Source organism: Notolepis coatsorum (assembly GCF_963971535.1).
Source record: "Notolepis coatsorum genome assembly, chromosome: 9".
In the NCBI taxonomy this organism is placed as follows: Eukaryota; Metazoa; Chordata; class Actinopteri; order Aulopiformes; family Paralepididae; genus Notolepis; species Notolepis coatsorum.
The window spans coordinates 113088876-113109043 of NC_140173.1; the positions used below are offsets into that span (position 1 = coordinate 113088876).

The window sequence follows — 20168 nt, forward strand, 5'->3', positions numbered from 1 at the left end:
TTGATTGATTGATTGATTGATTGATTGAAAACTTTATTAACAGATAGCAGAATGGGTACAGTACAGCTCAATACACACAATTGTTAAGGGGATGCAGACCAGAGAAAGACCTCAAAGCAGTACTGTTACATTTGTGACATACAGTAAATATATACAAGGGGGAGGGAACTGTACATTTATGATGAATTGAAAATGGGGGACCCTGATGTAAACAAGACTTGCGCGATTTTGCGCGCCGCGTGGGAGCAAATTCGAGACACATATTCGGTTGCAAAAAGGTGTCCCACGGTCTCCTCTATGGCCGTGAATATATTCACGCGGATCGGAATCACGGCGTGCCCGTGGCACACTTTACCGTTTCGGCGAGTTTATTCCACGCTATGTCCTCTTTTTTGGAAATCAAAATATGGTCACCCTAGCTAACGTGAGCTAACGTGAGCTATCATGCAATACTAGACTATTGCTGGAGCATTTGTTGATATCAGGAGCTATCAGTAGCTAGCCGGCTAGATACCGTTAAGAATGCCTCATGTATTAAACTAAAACTGAATAGTTGACTGGGTAATTTTGTTTAAACAGTAACGGTAGCTAACGTTAGCTCACAGAGGTTGTATGCACTAGAGCAGACTATTGCTGGAGCTTGTTTACACGGGGAAGGGAGGGGCAGGAGGAGGAGGAGGTGGAGCGGCAGTTTGCAGCTCCGTGTGTCTGAGACAGAACTCAGCGAGTGAGATCTCCGCTAAGAATTGGATCATGTTTTTCGATCGGTTTTCACGATCGGTGAAAATAAAGCATTATCGGAATTCACCGATCTCATATTTATACTGAATATCGGCCGATACCGATCGCTGGCCGATCGATCGGGGCATCCCTAGAAGGAAGCGACCGACTGCAAGGACAACATTAGCGTTTGTATAATTACTCTCACTGTCAGTAGTTGGAGGCAAAAGTTCTGCACTGTTGCTTTAAAGGTAGGTTTGTATTTGTTCAGATCTTCGACTCCCAGCACTCTGAAACCTGAATCGTGGCTTTCTGTTGACCCTCAGTGGTCGAACACAACGCATGACATTGGACAAAGTCCCGCTCTCGTCAGCACATCTGTCAGCGTGTCCTCCCTCACATTAGCCTCCGACATTACCCTCTTGTTCTTCCACGCGTGCAGGCCCTTATTTAGTTATGTATTTATTTATTACAGGTGAGCGCCCCGGTGGTGCCCTCGGCCACGCAGGAGAAGCCCAAGGACACCGACCAGTTCGAGTGGGTTACCATCGAGCAGTCCGGAGAGCTGGTGTACGAGGCTCCCGAGACCATCGCCGCCGAGCCGCCGCCCATCAACAAGCAGCCGCAGTCCCAGGCATCCCAGGCGGCGGTGCAGACCATGTCGCCCATCCCCGCCCACTCTCTGGCCGCCTTCGGCCTCTTCCTGCGGCTGCCCGGCTACGCCGAGGTGCTGCTCAAGGAGAGGAAGCACGCCCAGTGTCTGCTGCGGCTGGTGCTGGGGGTGACGGACGACGGAGAGGGCAGTAAGTTTGTTTATTTGTTTATTTTAGGGCTGGGCGATACGGCCTAAAAATAAATCGCACAAAATGTTCACACCATTCTTTCTCTTAAAAACTAGAAACACCAAGGAAATCATTCAAATAAGCTTTGTTTTTATTTGTCACAAAACAATTATCAAACCAAGATGAATTTCCCTATTGGGATTGAAGTGCAAACCTAATTTTCACCAATCTTCACTTAAAAAAAAGAATAATAATACTATATGCTGTCAATCGATTAAAATTGTGACACCTTGGGATTAATAAAGTCCAAATCTAACCTTCATCAAACATCACTTTTTGTAAAAATAAAAGGTGACTCTTTTAGTTTTTGTTGTTGTGAAAATCGATTTTCATTTAAAAAAAAAACATCCTAAATCATGAATTCGAATGAATCGATTAAGGGTGCTTTCACACCAAAGCTGTTTGGTCCGGACTATCGGACCAGAGTTCGTTTTCTCGGATAGTCCGCTTTTTTTTGGGTGGTGTGAATGCTCAGTCGAACTCTGGTGCGGACCAAACACGCAAACTCTGGTCCGCCTGAAAACGTAGGTCTCGGTTCGCTTCATTGGACCAAACGCGGACCAAATATAGGAAGTGAGTCACCTCTCACGAGCAGAGCGCTAAATTACTACCTAACCAATCAGATCTGCGATATGAGCTAGCGTCACAAGCAGAGCAATGTGTGTGGACAAGAGGCGTGTTGCTACGTTTACTGTAGGGAGGGGCTTTTTAGACCCATGTTTTTTTTTGCTTCGAAAAGAGGGAAATCCTCTCAATATGCGGGACGCGGGACATTTGGTAAAATGGTGGGACAGTACAACCAAAAGCGGGACACCTGGTCACCCTACCACCGACTGAAAATTGTGACACCTCCGCCCTCCGCTGATCTGGAGTCAGACAGGGATCGCAGTCACACACACACTAGCGCGCTCGCAGTCACACACACACATTTCCACTCGCTATTGTGTCCAATAGACGAGCGCCCTTTTCAACTGCGTGACATTGTTCAGAAAGTTAGGTGCGCTTGACAAATTGCAATGTGAATGCAGACTAACCAAATGAAGAATGCAACAATGTTGCAACTTTACCCCCCGAACCGCACAGAGTCCACCAAAACGATATGTGAAAGCGCCATAAATCGATTAATATGCAGCCCTAGTTTATTTGTTTATTTGTTTGTTTATTTATGGATCCCCATTAGTCTACACCAGTGGTTCTCAAACTACGGGTTGCGACCCAAATTGGGGTCGCAGGTAGGTGACAGTGGGAAAGTAAAAAAAAAAATGGGAAAGTAAACTTAATTTTTTTTTCCTGGCAACATATTTTGGCTAAATATGCCTCGTTTTATAAATGTGTATTGATAACATAGTCCTGTAATAAAAATGTCTAATAAATATGCATGATCAAGTTCAACAACGTGTGCTTTTATTTTGATATTCCTTAATTCCATGTTGAAATTACGCGATACATTTTTTACAGTACATTACGTTACAGTAACAAAAAAACAATAAAAACACCTTAGCCTAAGCACATTCTCAACATCTTCAAAATCTCACAAAAAAATAACACACAAAGGCTCCAACCACAAATACAATACTAACTAACGAACCTAACAATACTAACTAAATAAATCAGTAACTAAACTGTATTTCACCATTCATAACAGCATCCTTCAACTTTTTCTTGAAAGTAAATTAGTTGCTAATCATCATTATCTTCACAGGTATACAATTCCAGTATGCAGCAGCTCTATACATTACGGTTATCTTAAGTGCATTTGTTCTTGGTAGAGGTAGAGCTAAATGTCCCCATGTCTTCACATAATGTCCAGTAGTGGAAAGTAACTAAGTATTTTTACTCAAGTACTGTACCGAAGTACACTTTTGAGCTACTTGTACTTTACGTGAGTATTTAAAATTTGGGTGAACCTTTTTTTTTTTATCCACTTTTTCTCCCATTTTCTATATTTTCTCCCATCCCAATTTCGTATCATCCAATTCAACCCTCCCCTGTCACGAACGCTGTTTCTTGCCTCCCACAAGCCGGCTGCAATGTGGACTAAGTCATACATAGCACAAGTCCCCTCCGGTACTTGAGGTAACAGCAGTCGCATCTTTTCACCTGCGCAGCTCGATCTCTCAGTGGCGAGGAGTAACGCGTGGGAGGCTCACGCTGCCCCCGACACTTCCTGATTCTACTGCGCAGGCGCACCAACCGACCTGTAGGAGTCGCCGTCCACAACGCCCGATCCCCACCCATCAGTTTCCCACCCCCTAATACGGCCAATGTGTATTAGTATGAACGACCAGCTAAACTGAAAGCAATGTGGAGCACTGGGCTCGAACAGGCGAGCCCAGCGTCTCCGCATTCGTGGCGAGCGCCTTGCCCACTACGCCACGTAGCCGCCTAAAATTTGGGTGAACTTTATACTTTTACTCCACTACATTTCAAAGGGAAATCTTGTACTTAAAATTATATATTTTTTTTTACTACACTTAATGTATCTGAACCCATCAGTTGCTAGTTACTTTGAAGAAAACTATTTAGAATAGAAAACGTGGCAAAAATGTATGAAGATTATATACTCATTCACATTTAAAGCCTGTCAACTTCAAGAGGACGCGATCAGAGCAACATAACTGGGCCACATACCGCTTTAACATCACCTTTAGAGGTCAATGGCTCAAGGTTTGAATTCTCCCAAGCACTGGAATACACAAACGTCATGTAGAATGTGTACTTTTACTTTAGATACTTATGTACGTTCAATAGCAAATGCTTCTCGACTTTTACTTTTACCAGAGTATTTATTCTATTCATTTATCTGGGTATTTCTACTTTTACTCAAGTGAAGGAACTGTGTACTTCTTCCACCACTGCATACACCTGCACTGAAGGGTCAAGATAATTTTGAAAATGGTGAAATGCCGGAGGAAGATTCACATACACACACACGCACCCACACACACACTAGCCTCTTGCTAGTTTTTGTGTCTGTTCACGTTCATCTTAAATGAATCAATTCACAAACTAATTCATTATTGATGATAGAGCATTCATATACAATATGTCCTTATAGATTAGGTATGAGAACCAAGAACATCCATATCCTGAATTGGTTGAATTGAAAATAAATTTAGCCCAACCCAGCCTGAGTCTCTTTCTGCAGGCTTATGGCTAATTTGTCTCTCCCGTATGTGAGACTATGACATCCCCAGTCTTCTCATTTGCTCAATAGCTGTTGAGCTGAACTCTGGTGTATTTTGTCTGTGTGTTTATTGTGTGTGCAGTTCCATATGCAGGAGTGTGGTACTATGCACGTAACTGTGCTTGTGTTTTTTTTTGGTTTTTGGTATGCGCTCCTAGTCCTTGAGATAAGGGCCCTTGCTAGTGATTGATTGTGAGAATACATTGCCAGCTTGTTTAGTGACATTGGTCACAAAGTGCAGTATCAGGCTGTCATTCAGCTGGCTGCTGTGTTTGTCTACCCTTAAGACAGTGTCTGCTTCAAGCTAATATAACAGGGGCGCGCAATTATGACCAGTCACCATACTTTGATAAAAAATGTCTCTTTGAAAAAAGCTTACCACCTAAAGCATGGCAATTTCCCAGTCGTAAAGACCGTCATTAAAGTGCTTTTGAATAAACAAATCATAATTAAAACAAGAATACTGCAAATTACCAAGCTATTTTCCAGGAACACTGCATTCTCGGTTGTAGCAAGTGCAGAAACTCCCCTGGAATTTCTGAGTAAACACTTACAATTGACTGTAATGTATAATGCCAGTCACTTTTTATCAGTTCAGCTATTGAGTAAAGGAATCTCTTCCCCTCCTCCTAGGTCACATCCTGCAGTCTCCCTCGGCCAACGTTCTGCCCACGCTGCCCTTCCACGTCCTGCGTGCTCTCTTCAGCACAACCCCGCTCACCACGGACGACGGCGTGTTGCTGCGTCGCATGGCCCTGGAGATCGGCGCCATCCACCTCATCCTGGCCTGCCTATCGGCCCTCAGCCACCATGCCCCGCGTGTGCCCAACGCCAGTCCCAACGCCTCAGAGGTGAGACACGGGCATACACACACACACACATATAAGGATGGGAATCGAAAACCGGTTCCCGTTGTCCGATTCCTGGAATTGCATGCCTCCGTATTCCGTAACTATTGATTCCTCTTATCGATGCCATGTTTTTTCGACAGTTGCGCATTTTAAAACAATAACGTTGGCGCCATGCATTCAGCCATAGCAGACTATTTGATTCCTTAAGGGCTCGAAATTGCGACCGTTTTGGTCGCATATGCTCCCGCTGTTTCTATGTGCAGTGAAAGCTACTCCAATGCTTTGCATCCTAGTCATTCATTTACTTCGGGGTAAACTAGCGTTAGCCGCGCTAACGCTAGCTAACCATGCTCATGACAGACAGAGTAAACAGCTGAGCTGAGCTAGAAAGGGTGGGGGCGAGCGGGGAGGGAGTTGTTGACCACTCCCCCGATCCTTAGACCACTCCCCCTTAGGCCACACCCCCTCAGTGTATCTCTTGAACCGTTTGTCGTCGAGACTTGCGGGTTGTGCCATTGGACTCGGTAGGGATATCCTCTTTCATTGGTCGATGTTGACCACTCCCCCGATCCTTAGACCACACCCCATTAGGCCACACCCCCTTAGTCCCGAAAAATTTATAAAAGTTCGAAAAATTTCAAAAACTCTGAAAAGTCAGAACATTTTCTAAAACTCTGAAAAGTTCAAAAAAAAATAAAAAATTGGAAAAGTCAGAAAAATTTCAAAAAGTCTAATTTAAAAAACTCGGAAAGTCAGAAACATTTCAAAAACTCGGAAAAGTCAGAAATTCAAAAAACTCGGAAAAGTCAGAAAAATTTTAAAACTCGGAACAGTCAGAAAAATTCAAAAAACTAAGTCAGAAAAAATAGGTAAAATCAGAAAAATTTCAAAAACTCGGAAAAGTCAGAAAAATTTCAAAAACTCGGAAAAGTCAGAAAAATTTTAAAAACTCTGAAAAGTACGAACAATTTCAAAAACTCGGAAAAGTCAGAAATTTTTTTAAAACAAGAACATTTTTAAAAACTCGGAAAAGTCAGAAAAATTTCAAAAACTGAAAAGTCTCATTCTTGAGTCGTCATTTTAATAAAATTTTTTTTTTTTTGTCATAGAGACTCGCGAGAGACCCTCTCCCGTTGGCCGGCGGTGCACAGGCGTCACCCACACTTTCACAATTTCCCCCGCACGGAATTGTCTAGTTTAAGTTTATAGTTCATTTCTTTTTACAGTTTTTGTATTTTTCTGACATAGGGGCTCAACAATCAGAAATGTCAAGTTGCATGTTGTTATTCTAACCAGCTTAGTTCTGTTGCATTTCCAATTTACTTATTTAAATTATAAATTTAGCAGGGATCGATAAGGTAATCGATAAAGAATCGAATCGATAAGCAGAATCGATAATGGAATCGTATCGATAAAATCTTATCAATTCCCATCCCTACACACATAACAGTACACAATGTGAAAAGCACACATTTACACATGCACACGCACACGCACACACACACACACCTCTCTCTCTTATCTCTCTCTTATCTCTCTCTTGGTCACTGTCTTTTCCAAATTTTTCCTCATGTCAGTTTGACTCACATATGCCTAGTCATGGAGACATACACGTTAACCTCTTCTTGTTGTTAAGAAGCCGTTCAGCCGTTTTTTTTTATGAAAATGGATCGTTTAGAACAGTGGTTCTCAAACTGTGGTACGCGTACTGCTGGTGGTACTTGAAAACATTTCCAAAAAAGCAACAAATCTTTTTTTTTCTTTTTCTTTTTATACAATCAGGCCACTGAACTTAGAAGCAGGCCAGGCCAGTGTTTCTGGTTGCGGCAGCGCGATAGTTAGATCATCTAAGTGGGGAACAACCAGGAGATCACTGTGACAGAGAGTAATGCAGTCTAAACAGTCATAAATCTTTAATTCAACTTCAGCCCTTATCATAACCATTTATTTTTAGATTTCTTGTAATGTCAGATAAAAAAAGAAATACTCCCACTTTTCTTGAAAGAGTTGGTGTTAAATCTGACATTACAAAAAATCCATCAAAATATGTGTTGCTGCTAATCATTGACACATGCCTAGCCTGTAATAATCCCCCCAGAAAAATTTACTTTGCATTTGATATATTGTAAATATTTTACTTTTTGTGTTTTTTTTAACAATAATTTGTGATGCCATCACACAAACTGGCATTTAAAGGGTAAACATTCAAAAATGTATTGAATATGTGTTTTCTTTTCTTTTTTACAATAATTTGTGATGCCCATCACAAACACTGGCATTTAAAGGGTAAAATTTCAAAAAATCCTGCACCAGAATGCAGGAAATTAAGTTTTTGTAACAAAATAATTGTGTGTGAGTGAGAGAGAATGACGGACAATTGCTTGCTGTGTGAGAGAGGGAGAGAGTGAGAGATAGAGAGAGAATTAAGTACATTTGCTGAAATACAGTTGTTCTTAATTTTCTCACTTGCTATGTGAGAATGTTAGTTATTACCGTAATTCCTCTAATAGTAACCCCGGCTTGTATTTGTTTCAACTGTAGCGGGTACCAGGCTTGTATTAGGAGGAGGCCTGTATAAGAGGGAGGCCTATATTTCAAATTTTCAAACGGATCATAATGAATAAATCAACATTTTGTGTCAGTTTGAACCCAGTAAAATGTACTGGGTTCATTTATTGAAACCAAGTACTGTATGAAATAGTAAACAGTGCAATTACAGGTGGTCACTGGTCATTTCAACGTTTTCAAAGTGAAATCAAGTAACTAGCTCAGTATGCAGCTCAGTATATTAGTAACCCGGCTTGTATTAGGAGGCCGGCTTATAATTGCTTAGCTCAAGAGCGCACCCGGCCATTAATAGAGACCCGGCTTGTATTTGAGACCCGGTTACTATTAGAGGAATTACGGTATGTTCTCAATGCCCCTTGCATTGTATGAGTTGTGTGGAAGCGTTTGCTAGTTCTAGTGCTATCCCTTTGTACATTGTGGCTGTGTCTGACAAAAGTTAACAATAAATAATGGTATTAGGAATACATTTGCCTCCTGCGTGAACTGTGCATAGCTGAATACTTGGAGAGCCAGCTACGTTCTCAGGTGGTACTTGGTGTAAAAAGTTTGAGAACCACTGGTTTAGAATATGCACCGATTAATCGCTACAATAATCATTGGTTGAGTTTGAATACTTAAAGGGGAACTATTTGACTATTTCTTTCACTATTTGGGCACTTTTACACAATTCCTGTGAGTTTATGGAACACCTCTGTAATCTTTTATTTTTTTTAATTCATTGTTTTGTATTTCTAATCAAGTCCTCAAAAACAGCATTTTTCTACCTCAAGATCTTAAGCCGTTTTGAGGATGGGCTCCAACCACTGTAACCCTAGCCACATCGTCTGCCACATTATTATGCAGCTGAGTCTCTCTGACATCACAAATCAGCACATTTTCAGATGACTCAGTTCAGTGAGGGTGAATATTGTGAGAGGAGAATTGGAAGAATGCGCCAATATGAGAATTAGAGACATAGATCATATTAATATAAGTCCACATAGCTAGGAAACAATGCTAAACACTGAAAAAGGCCATTTATAAGATAGTTCCCCCTTAACTAATAGTAGCACCTCTAGAGACAGTATATTGACATACAAGTATGAAATACTTTCTCAGTCTTGTGCCATCAGATTAGGTTGGTATGATTTCATATTTATCATGGCCTTTACATTTTATTCTTTGCTCATAGTTGTTAAATTATCTCGTAATTCTGCTACCATGAAATGGAAACGTAGAGAGGAAAAGTCTCGCCACAGTGACCGTCGGTGGAAATATGTGTCACGTGATTAATTAGGAAGTCAAATGAAGCATGGCCAAATGTATCTTTGATTTGGAATTAGAGTTCACCTAGAAAAGCTTGACGAAACGCTGTCCCCACTTGTGTCAAATGTTCCCGTTGCTGCCTCTATTGGTTCTGACTCAGCGCCATAGGGCTGCGCTGTCACTCTCCGAGAGCAAATGTTTTGTCTCTCACTGCAGGAGCAATGACAATGAAGAGAGAATCTTTCCCGTTATTAATGGCCCCCTACTTGGCGGGGTTAATAGTCGAGGCATCTTCTGCATATAGCCCCGGTGTGCTCCTGACAGATTGTTTAGCCCGGACCATACCAGGCGGCTGGAGCTTGGGAGAAGGATGGTAGAGTAAGAGAGAGAGACTTGTCCTTTTCTATTATTGCCACCTCCAGGGAGAACAGCAAGGCAGAGGGGGATCATGAATAGGAATTGAGTCTTGGAGTCCCCTTGACTGCCGTGCTCATTAAACAGACTGATTAGTGTTGTATTGAGCTATCTGCTGCGGCCTTGACAGTCACCACATCACTAGCCTGAGGGTTCTTTAGTGCAACGCGTAGTGCACTCTGAGAGGAACATGGAAGCAGAACTAGGCGGCAGAGGCAGGACAAAGCCTCACAGATTGCTTCCACCAAATATCTATTGGCTGCCACTGATGACGGTATTGATTTGCATCACAAGCGAGAGAGGCTTAGGCTCCTAGAAGCATCCACAGCTCTCACAAAAGTAAAAAAAAAAGGGTGCCCACCTGGCCGCTATAGATCACAGGAGTCTGATGGTCTGTCGTATCGATGACGTTTTATGTTGGCAGTCGGCCTATCTCCGTGTTGCGTTGGTAATGGCTGGAGTCATGCCCTCATCCCCGACCTTCAACCCTGCCGTGTGTGGATTTATAGAGTTGTCCAAGTTGAGGACAGATCCTGGGGCCGATGGCCAAAGACCTGTCAGGGTGGTAATGGCTGTCCTTGAGACACCCCCCCCCCCCCTCAACCCCCAGTCTGGCCTGAGATGAGACACGGCCAGAGAGGACGGTCATCTTGTCACCGGCTCCCCTCTCCATCCTTTAGATCTGCATCTGCTGATCCCAGTAGCTGTGGTCTTCATGAGCAGGATTTGCAGTTATTTTTGCATGTAATCCTCCTTACCTTATATTATTCTATTTTATGTCATCATAAATCGAAACAAAATAATTTTGAGACGCTGTGAAATAAACGTAAGCCTAGAATAATGTTGGTAAACAAAATGGCGTAGTGTTATGAAGATATACGTACATGTTTTTTTTCACCTCTCCCAAAACTATGTATGCGCGCACACACACACACATACAGTAGTTGCTGAGAAATTAGCAATGAATTGGGTGGTTCTGTCAATGAAACCCCTACAGTTGTTCCTCTATGAATGACCCGAAACCCCAAAAGTGAGTGATCTCCGTTGGCATGGATAACACCCCTGCCATAATCTGCTAATATTCCTGCGATGCTTGCATGCACGTCATCGACGCAACGCCCCCGTTACACCTGCCATGGGAGAGACAAGTCAGTGAGCCACGTCCGCCCTCCTAGAATCCATCCAGTCGCACGTCAACTCCGATGACACTCGTGTCTGCCGAGGTGATGTCTGGAGACGCCCCCCCCCCCCCCTTTTTCTCCCACCCTTGATGGAGACGTGTACAACGTTGCATTTGTATCGTTCTCCTTCAGACTGTTCCCGCTCCCTTGAAATCAGTTTGCTCTACTTTTCCTGCAGAACTCTGCTTGCTTGAATGTCAAACACTCCACGTTGTCGTTGTCTTTCATTTGACCTTTTTGAAACCGCTGTGTGTGCGCGCGCCATTCTTGCAGCTGTGCTTCACTACAGTGTTTAGAAGCCGTTACCACTTCTTGCTGTCGTCGCGTCTGGGAACATAATCATGAGACTCTTATTTCTTCAATACAAAAGGCACCAGGTCTCACCCAAAAATAGAAATAGAAAAAAACGAATACTCCATTTTGACATGTCCAACTCCAGATATCTAATTTATAGCTGCAATAACTATCTTCTGAAGGTGCTCCCATAGTCGAGCGGACCGTACACGGAGCAGACTCCCGCGGGCTCAAAGCTGACCCAAAGGGTACTCAAAGCGGACCCAAAGCAGAGTCCAAGTGCGAAGCTCCTATTTTCTGACGCGCGGACGTCCACGGCGCCCACTTGGTGTCACACAAACTGGCGCAAGGTGTAAACTGGTGTAAACTGGCGCGAGACATGTAGGAAATTGGTCCGCGGAGATCCGCTCGACTATGAAAGCTCAAAGAGTCCAGTGGACCTCCGCAGAGTCCAGTCCGTGTACAGTCCGCTCGACTATGGGAGCACCTTAAGTGTTTTCTTTACGTATTCAAAACTTCTCATGACCACCTGATATCAGAAGGTCTTATTGAGTCATGATGTTCTATCTGATCAACCCTTCGCTACCAGCACGTCTGTTGTTATTCCACAAGTTCTTCTCTTTGTTCATGTAACCCTGCTCATATCTACATCTGAGTTACTAGAGTATATTTATGGCTCCTAAGCTCTGAATGGTGGATTGGGCTTCTGTATAGCGTGGTGCCTCCACTGAGGATACCTTCACCTTTAAATTAAGCTACTTTTCAGAAATTACATATTACAATATGTTCAAATATGTAACCAATTTACTAAGATAAATGTTAAGAACAACTACACAGTAATCTCCCTTTAAACTACAACAGTCATCAATTGCTAAGTTATTTTAGCGCTTTTCTAATACATTAGGGCCCATGAACGTGCAGTCATGCACATTACCAATAGGATCCAAAAACTCCATGTGACTGAAAATCCTCAGTTTATCCAAACTGGAGCACCCTGATAAGAGAACATCTATAGTAGCTCCACTGTGTTGGTAGCTAGCTGGTTAACAGCTAGCCCCTTGGTACTTACGATACAGTTCAACTTAAAACAGCTTTTCTGAAGATTTTACTCTGGGAACAATCAGAAGGCAATATTCCCAGTTCGATAACAACGTAATGTATCCACTTGGTTTGGTGGTGAGAATAATCCAAACGGGTCCGATGACTAATAAAGTCTAATTTAGCCACAACATGCTCTCTCCTCTCTCTCTTTTCTCACCCACGTGCATCCCTGCTCATCCAGGGGGGGGAATCTATGTCCACATCACACACCTTCCAGCCAGCCAATCCACTTAGTTCACTTGAGTCACTCAGTTTTTTATATATACATTTACCGGTAATAATATGAAATGCTATCTAAAGGACACTGTGCATTATCAGCAGTTTACCATCAAATTTCAAATTTTTGTGCTAAAGTGTACAGTGTCTCCAACTTGGCCCTCATCCCTTGAAACACCTTTTAGATTCACTGTCCTAGTTTTTCCTCTGCAGAGTTTATAATATATTTACATTGTTTTGCAAAAGTCAGCACTGTTGTTCTTGTGCACCATTTCTCCTGCATCTCACTAATCTTGTCCTGCTGTCCCAATCTTTGTCCGTGTCTGTGCGTGTGTGTGTGTGTGTGTGTGTATGTCCAGCCCCAGGTGTCCAGCGGTCACGGCACCAGTGAGGAGCAGCAGCTGTACTGGGCCAAGGGAACGGGCTTCGGTACTGGTTCTACGGCCTCAGGCTGGGATGTGGAGCAGGCCCTGACCAAACAGAGACTAGAGGAGGAACACGTCACCTGTCTCCTGCAGGTAAACATCTACCTGGATGACTGCCATGTGTTTATTTTTATGCTGCTGTCTGTTTTGGCCAGTTCTCCCTTGGAAAAGAGATTCTTAATCTCAATGGGAATTTCCTGGTCAAATACAGGCAAAATAAAAAAAAAAATTAAGTGAAATATAAATCCCCTGTTCCTCTGGGGTACCACTGGAACTACTTGTTTCTATGGCTAATGATAATGTACCTGCATGTAATAGTGCACAAAAGGATCTTTGGCAGGCGGTTAGGTGGCCGAGCGGAGATTGCGTTCGTCACCAGCCCCGGAGCTGAGCTGGATTTGCCTGTTCGAATCCAGCTCACAGCTCCGGGGTTGTCACCAGCTTGGCTGGCCGTCTGCACTGATACAATTGGCTGTATCAGAGGGTGGGAGAAGCTGGCGGGGTGGGTCCGGGTCGTTGTAAACAGCGACTCCTACAGTTCGGTCGGGGCGCCTGCTAAGCGCGGATTGGACGTGAGGGGGATAGTGTGGTCCTCCCACACGCTACGCCCTCTCAATGAGAATCCGCGCTGCCAGGTGAAAAGAAGCGGTGATTGGCTGGACGTGTGTCGGAGGAAGCACGTGGTAGCCTCCACTCTCCCAGATGATCTGACTGTGGGGGGTAAGTGCGCAGCGATCAGGAAGGGACTGGGAATTGGCATACGACTAACATTGGGATGGGAGAAAATCGGAGGAAAATGGAGGGGGAAAAAGACTAAAAAAAAAAAAAAAAAAAAAAAGGATCTTTGGCATTTGGATAGATTTTGCATTACATACACAATTCTTTACACTCCTGAATGGAAGGTTTTTCTACATATTTATTCATACATTATGTAGCTATATATTGTGGATGGCGATATGGTAAAAATCCATATCTTTGCATGGATCCATTCACAGTGTACCTTAATATTCTGTATTCCTCCCAGCCTTATTGGGAACCATTAAAACATAACTACAGTACATCTTGTCAAACGATGAGTGACCTGAAGAGGGCCTTTGTCTCTGTGTCGTATCTTGACCCCTGCGCACTTGCATTACATTCACATTTAGTCATTTAGCTGACTGTTTGTCCAACAGTGCAGAACTGAAGTGCATAGACGGCAAGAATTTTGTTTTGTATTAATTCAGATATTGATTGATTAAGTGTGTTTTAGAAACCAGGTTCTAATGTATTCTCTGTCTCGTCTCCCAGGTTCTGGCCAGCTATATCAACCCAGCGGGCTGCGTGGGGGGCCACGGTGGCGAGGCCCCCACAGGAGAGAGCACCGCCCTGCCCTCCGTCCTGCAGGAGCTACTCAGCCAGTCCTGTCTCATCCCCGCCATGTCCTCCTACCTACGCAACGACTCGGGTAAGGGACAAAAATAAAGAAACACCTGCTTGATTTGAAGGGGAATATCACTCGCGTTTCAAGAATCTATTTTGGAATCCATCCTTGGGCGGTCCATGGGACAGTGTTTTTGAACATGAACAACTGTCTTCCAAAGCTAGAAACTAAAGATGACTGAGGTTCTAAACTGCAAACCTATGTAGTTGACTGGAGTTGCTCCATTAACACTGAATGGGAGACTTAATTTAGTTGACTCTTGGGGTATTTTTTGGATGTTAAACTTTTACATAAGATAGTACTACCGTATATGAGAGTAGCAAAGTCTCTTTCCAGAGAAGTCTGCTCAATCCACTACCATCTTGATAACGGCAACCAACGAGACCAAGAAGACTCCTTCTACGCATGCACCATCCAGTGGTTTCTGCCAAAGTTCTTAGTTACCATGGCAATCAGGCGATTATTAATCACATTTCACCACAAAATGCAGTAGATTATAATTTAACATAAAATAACATAATTTAATAATTTTCTCTATTCTTTTTTATAATTAATAGTTTTGTCTGCCATCTTTAGCGTCACAAGATTTCCCATTGAAAACTCTGTTTTGAGTGCTTTGTCTCTTCATTATCATCATCAAACCTTTATTTCAACTCAAAACACAATTTGAGGTTATATAGCGTCTCTGGTAACACTATTTGAGGTTATATAGTGTCTCTGGTAACACTATTTGAGGTTATATAGTGTCTCGTAACGCTATTTGAGGTTATATAGTGTCTCTGGTAACACTATTTGAGGTTATATAGTGTCTTTGGTAACACTATTTGAGGTTATATAGTGTCTTTGGTAGTACTGTCTGCGGCATGGTGGCGCAGTGGTTGGCACAGTTGCCTCACAGCGTTAGAACTTATTAGTCCCTGGGCTAGAGCTGCCGCGATAACCGCATTACCGCGGTATCGCTGTTGCATCACGCTCACCGCAGAGTTAGGCTGAATACCGCGTCACCGCTGTTTTTTATCATAATAATAAAGTTGGCTTGCGGCTCTGCAGATATACCCTACTCGGTTCCAAGCGACCCTATTGGTCCAGCCTGGCTCTGCGGCTCTGCAGATACCCCCTACTCGACGCGTCACACTTTGTAGCCTCTGAACGAAAACAGAACGCCGCGCCGCCATCTTTACTGCCTCGCTAAGGATGCATTTCATTCAGGATTTGTTTGCGACAGAACCAAGTGCAATAAACTAAAAAGAATGGATTCACTGTGTATTCTGCCTTATTTATTGATGAAACAAAACCGACATCAACCCAATTTACCACCGAGCGGAGAGTTTAGTGTCACAACAAGATCGCTGATGTGTTAAGTTTGTTGTTGTTATTACTACAGTCAGCCGATATACACGAGAGAGGTAACGTTAAACCCGGGTTTGCTTGGTAGAATACACAATGAGAGGTAACGTTAGCGTTGGCAGAATAGACGCAACGAGAGTCTGGTTAATGTTGTTATTGATTGATTGATTGAAACTGTGTTAAACTCTGGCTTGCTGCAAGCCCTCGGACATCTATGCCCACGGAGCTTTCAGTGTACACAAGCGAGCGGCGGCGGCCCCGCCTGCATCCCCATTCCCCACACGGAGACAAACGGAGTAGTAGTACCTGGCTGCAGTGGAAAAGGAACAAAGTACCAGGTGCCTAAAGCGGGTCGAGTCGAGTAGGTACTATGCAGTGGAAAAGCGCCATTAGACTAGAGGCAGGCTATAAGAGTAGACTACCAAAAAAAATAAAAATGCATTCAAACTTTTTTTTTTTTTTGTGCGCACTGTGCGGTAATTACCGCGGCGGTAGGAAATATTTCGCAAATTCGTGCGGTAAGGAAAATATCAATACCGCGGCAGCTCTACCCTGGGCGCTGGATTATAAATGCCTGCTCCTAAATAGTTACGAGTTAAATGCAGAGGACATATTCCTGGTATATGCAAAAGTGTACTTGGTAAATAAAAATAAATACATTTCAGCACCCAACCAGAAAATGTACCGTGATCCCCAGAAAATCTAACCTGACCTGCCAGATGGTCTATTATACAGAACCATTTGGGAAGTCGACTTTTGAAACTGTTTGGAATAGGGACGGCACTTTAACACTTTCAGTGCCACGCAGTTTTCGGGTGACGGCTATGCACTGCCACGCATTAAACTAATGGAGTCCGTCACCTTGTTTGTAGAGCTATAAATATATTCTATATTATAGCTATGGATACAATACTATGGTCATTTGACACTGAGTTTCTTCCGGTCAAGATGCAAAAAAGAAATAATTTTTCCATCCATACGTTCCCGTTTTATACCGTGGTGAATATGAGTGTTATTTCGGAATGATCCGGGCTAATTCCTGGGAGGCTGGTTATAAGCCGCAACGTGTATTATAATAAATCCATTGGCGTTTTGTCCCTACACACGCTACAATAAAAAAATCAAATGCATATGATAGGTATTATGTTTCATCATGAATGCATGGGTGGGTTGATGCCTTGATCGTCACCAACGGCATACGCTTTGGACTATCGTTAGACACACGGTCGGACACCCAAAGTGTTAAAATAAAAAGGTTTGGGACATGATTGGATCTAAACCACGGCCGTAGCTGCCAGTAGTTCCTCAAAGGACACTGATTGGTCTGAACCACTGTGGTTCGGGCACAAGTGCATAACTTGAAGAGTGATAAGATGGATTTCTTGTGTGATTTCGCGAAGCCAGCTGCCATGCATGGTTACAGAATATAATTTCCAAATTATTTGGGCACAAGATGAGATGATGGGACAGAACAAACTGGGCTTTATTCTGAGTGTTCTTTAACACTTTCCGTGCCGGAGCTCGGTGCCCCGGAACCTCCTTGAATGCCGCCACCCACTTCAATGTTAGCGTTAAAAACGCCTAATCTATGTTTTAAATTATGGCTATGTGTCTAATCTGCCCGTCTCTTATCAATAACTCGTTTGCAGTCAACATTGTCGAAACGGATTGTTTTTTTATCGGTTCATTTTCGTTTTATAGCATTTTGAAAAGCCCTCGTTTTCAAGGAAAATATAAAGATTCCATGATAAAAGACATTTACTGGAATATTCTAGAATACACAAAAACGTTGTTATTTTTCGGCCTATTTATGAATCGTTTTCAAATAAACGCTAGATTATCGATAGTATATGTGTACGTATGTACGCTATAGACGCGAGCTGAAAAATCGATTCTCTTATTTCCTCATCAGCGATCACAGCCAAACAGCCACATCACACATAGGGGACACGCTGTTATTTTTCCAATCTGAGCTCCTGTAGGGGCTGGTGTACCAACGGGAGATTCTGTTGATGAAATATGAATTCAGATCGCTAATAAAAAAATAAAACTATTTGTCGTCGTGGGCACTCAATGGTGGGGCTGATAAAACGAGATATGTCGTCTGTGGCACTGAAAGGGTTAATACAGACTGAATTTGATTATGGCATAGGAATAACTTGCTTCAAAGCTGAAATTTTGTGATATTCCCCCTTCAATCGTAGTTGGCAGCAGCAGTCATGTATGCTCGCTTACAGTGTGTGTACACGTGTGCACACACACACACACACACATTTTCCATCACTGTCTTTGTCTGTTTCTTTGAAGCTTTTAATGCACTCACGCCAACTCAAGTGATGCGATCCATTGGAGTTGTTTGTACATCGATGAAAGGCGTTGAATTGTTGAGTTATTTTGAGCAGCCTATTAGTGCTGTCTGTCAAGGTAAACATCTATTCCCTCGTGGTCTGTGCTAGTCAGTCAGTGTACAGCCTTTCATGCAGAAATTGAGGTTTTAGATGAGTCAAGTCTTTGATCTCAAAGATATCAGCAGGGCTAGCTTAACTGCAATAGAGTCTCACTCTCTGTGTTGAGTTCTCTAGTACTGAACTGAAAACAACGTGCGTGTCGGTATGTATGCATGTGTCTGCATGTGCACATTGATCATTGCCAAATTAAACAGCAGGTGGAGCTGTAGCTTCTTAGACTATGGCTGTCTGCTACTGTGTGTGTCTGTGTGCATCAACGCCTTCCCAGTGAAGTTCAATAAACACAGCCATTTCAATTAGATGAACCCAGCCTCTTCTAAGATATCATCCACTTATAATTTTGTCTTTCCATGCACAAGAGAACGAAAAGGTTTGCTCTCCTAAATTGATTACTTCTTTCTTGTGACTTAGTTTGGTGGTAATTATTGTGTGGCAAATTGGATTAAATGTTATTATTTGGAGTGGATATGGGAGCACACAGCACGGCCCTTTTTGTTCTGGTGAGAACTTCTCCATGGTGAACGAAAGTGTTTTGAATATGCAGAGCTTTGCCAGACGATCATCCATGCAGCCTTTGCAAACTATGCACCAAAGTTATGGAACACTCTACCTATGGACATTAGGGAAGCTAGATCTCTTAATATTTTCAAAAATAAGCTAAAAACTTACCTCTTCACCATAGCCTTCTAATACACTCCGCTGTTGACTGTACTGTAGCACTATTTTACTCTGTCCATTCGATTGCATCATTTTACTATCTATTCTATTCTACTATTTTATTGCACTGTATTATTTTACTCTGTCTATTACTTTTTATTACAGGTTCAAAACTGTCCGGTATTAAACTGTGGGTTTTAAACAAGAGACTGTCAGGCTTTAAAACCATGTAGGACCCAGGCCTAGAACTGCACCCTGAGAGAGGGAACTGCGCCCTGAGAGGGAGGTTTGCCCTGGGTGGGAGGTTCAATGGGTCAAAGTGGGTATAAAACAGTAGGGAAGACTGTCAAGTTTTAAACTGTGGATACCAAACAGAGAAGGTAAAGACGACTTTGAACTGTTGAACAGTAATCCAGAACTATTTTAATCTATTTTATTGCACTATTTTACTGTCTATTTTATCTTACTCTTTTTATTATTGTCTATTTAAAACTGAATCAAACCATAAACAAGGTGGCCTGTTGGGATGTTGGATCCTAATGTGAAAAACTGTGGTTTTATGTCTGCACTTTATGTGCTCATTTTATGCCTGTCTTTTTTCTGTTGTGAAGCACTTTGAGCTGCAGTTTCTGTATGAAACGTGCTATACAAATAAAGTTTTTTATTATTATTATTATTATTACCGTCGTGTTACGAGTGACTTTTGCAACTTTTTATTCTTTCTCCTTTCATGGCTCTGTTGAAGAAGTGTGACTGCTGCTGTACGTCAGAGCACACAACATAGAGTAGTCTCTGGTCCACAGGGAGCATAGGATTGTGTGTGTGAGTGAGTGTGTGTGTGTGAGTGAGATAGGGAGGCTGTGATACTGTGTGTGTAAGAGAGACGGGAGGCTATGAATGATACTGTCCATGTGTGTAAGGGAGGTTTTTTGGAAGCAGTATAAGGTCCTTGTTTTTTCATCTACTTTTTCTCCCCATTTTTCTATTTTTCTCCCATCCCAATTTCCGTATTATCCAATTCTTCCCTCCCCTGTCTCGAACGTTGCTAGACCATGCCTCCCACTGGTCGGCTGCAATGTGGACGAAGCCTTGCATCACGTGTCCCCTCTGGTACACGAGGAGGCAGCCGTCGCATCTTTTCACCTGTACAGCGCGATCTCTCAGTGGCGAGGAGTACCGCGTGGGAGGCTCACGCTGCCCCCGTTGCTTCCTGATTCTGCTGTACAGGC

The 20168-nt window shown here is 42.9% G+C and overlaps 1 protein-coding gene across 5 annotated transcripts in view; it reads left to right on the forward strand.

The window, feature by feature from the left end:
* birc6 (baculoviral IAP repeat containing 6) overlaps positions 1-20168 on the forward strand; it is a 384970-nt gene that overhangs the window by 221989 nt on the left and 142813 nt on the right. For all 5 annotated transcript variants that reach the window (XM_084322229.1, XM_084322232.1, XM_084322231.1 and 2 more), the window contains 4 exons: positions 1196-1523; positions 5383-5600; positions 12979-13137; positions 14335-14491. In XM_084322229.1, the coding sequence (XP_084178355.1) occupies positions 1196-1523; positions 5383-5600; positions 12979-13137; positions 14335-14491 (862 nt within the window). The remainder of the gene's footprint in view (positions 1-1195; positions 1524-5382; positions 5601-12978; positions 13138-14334; positions 14492-20168) is intronic.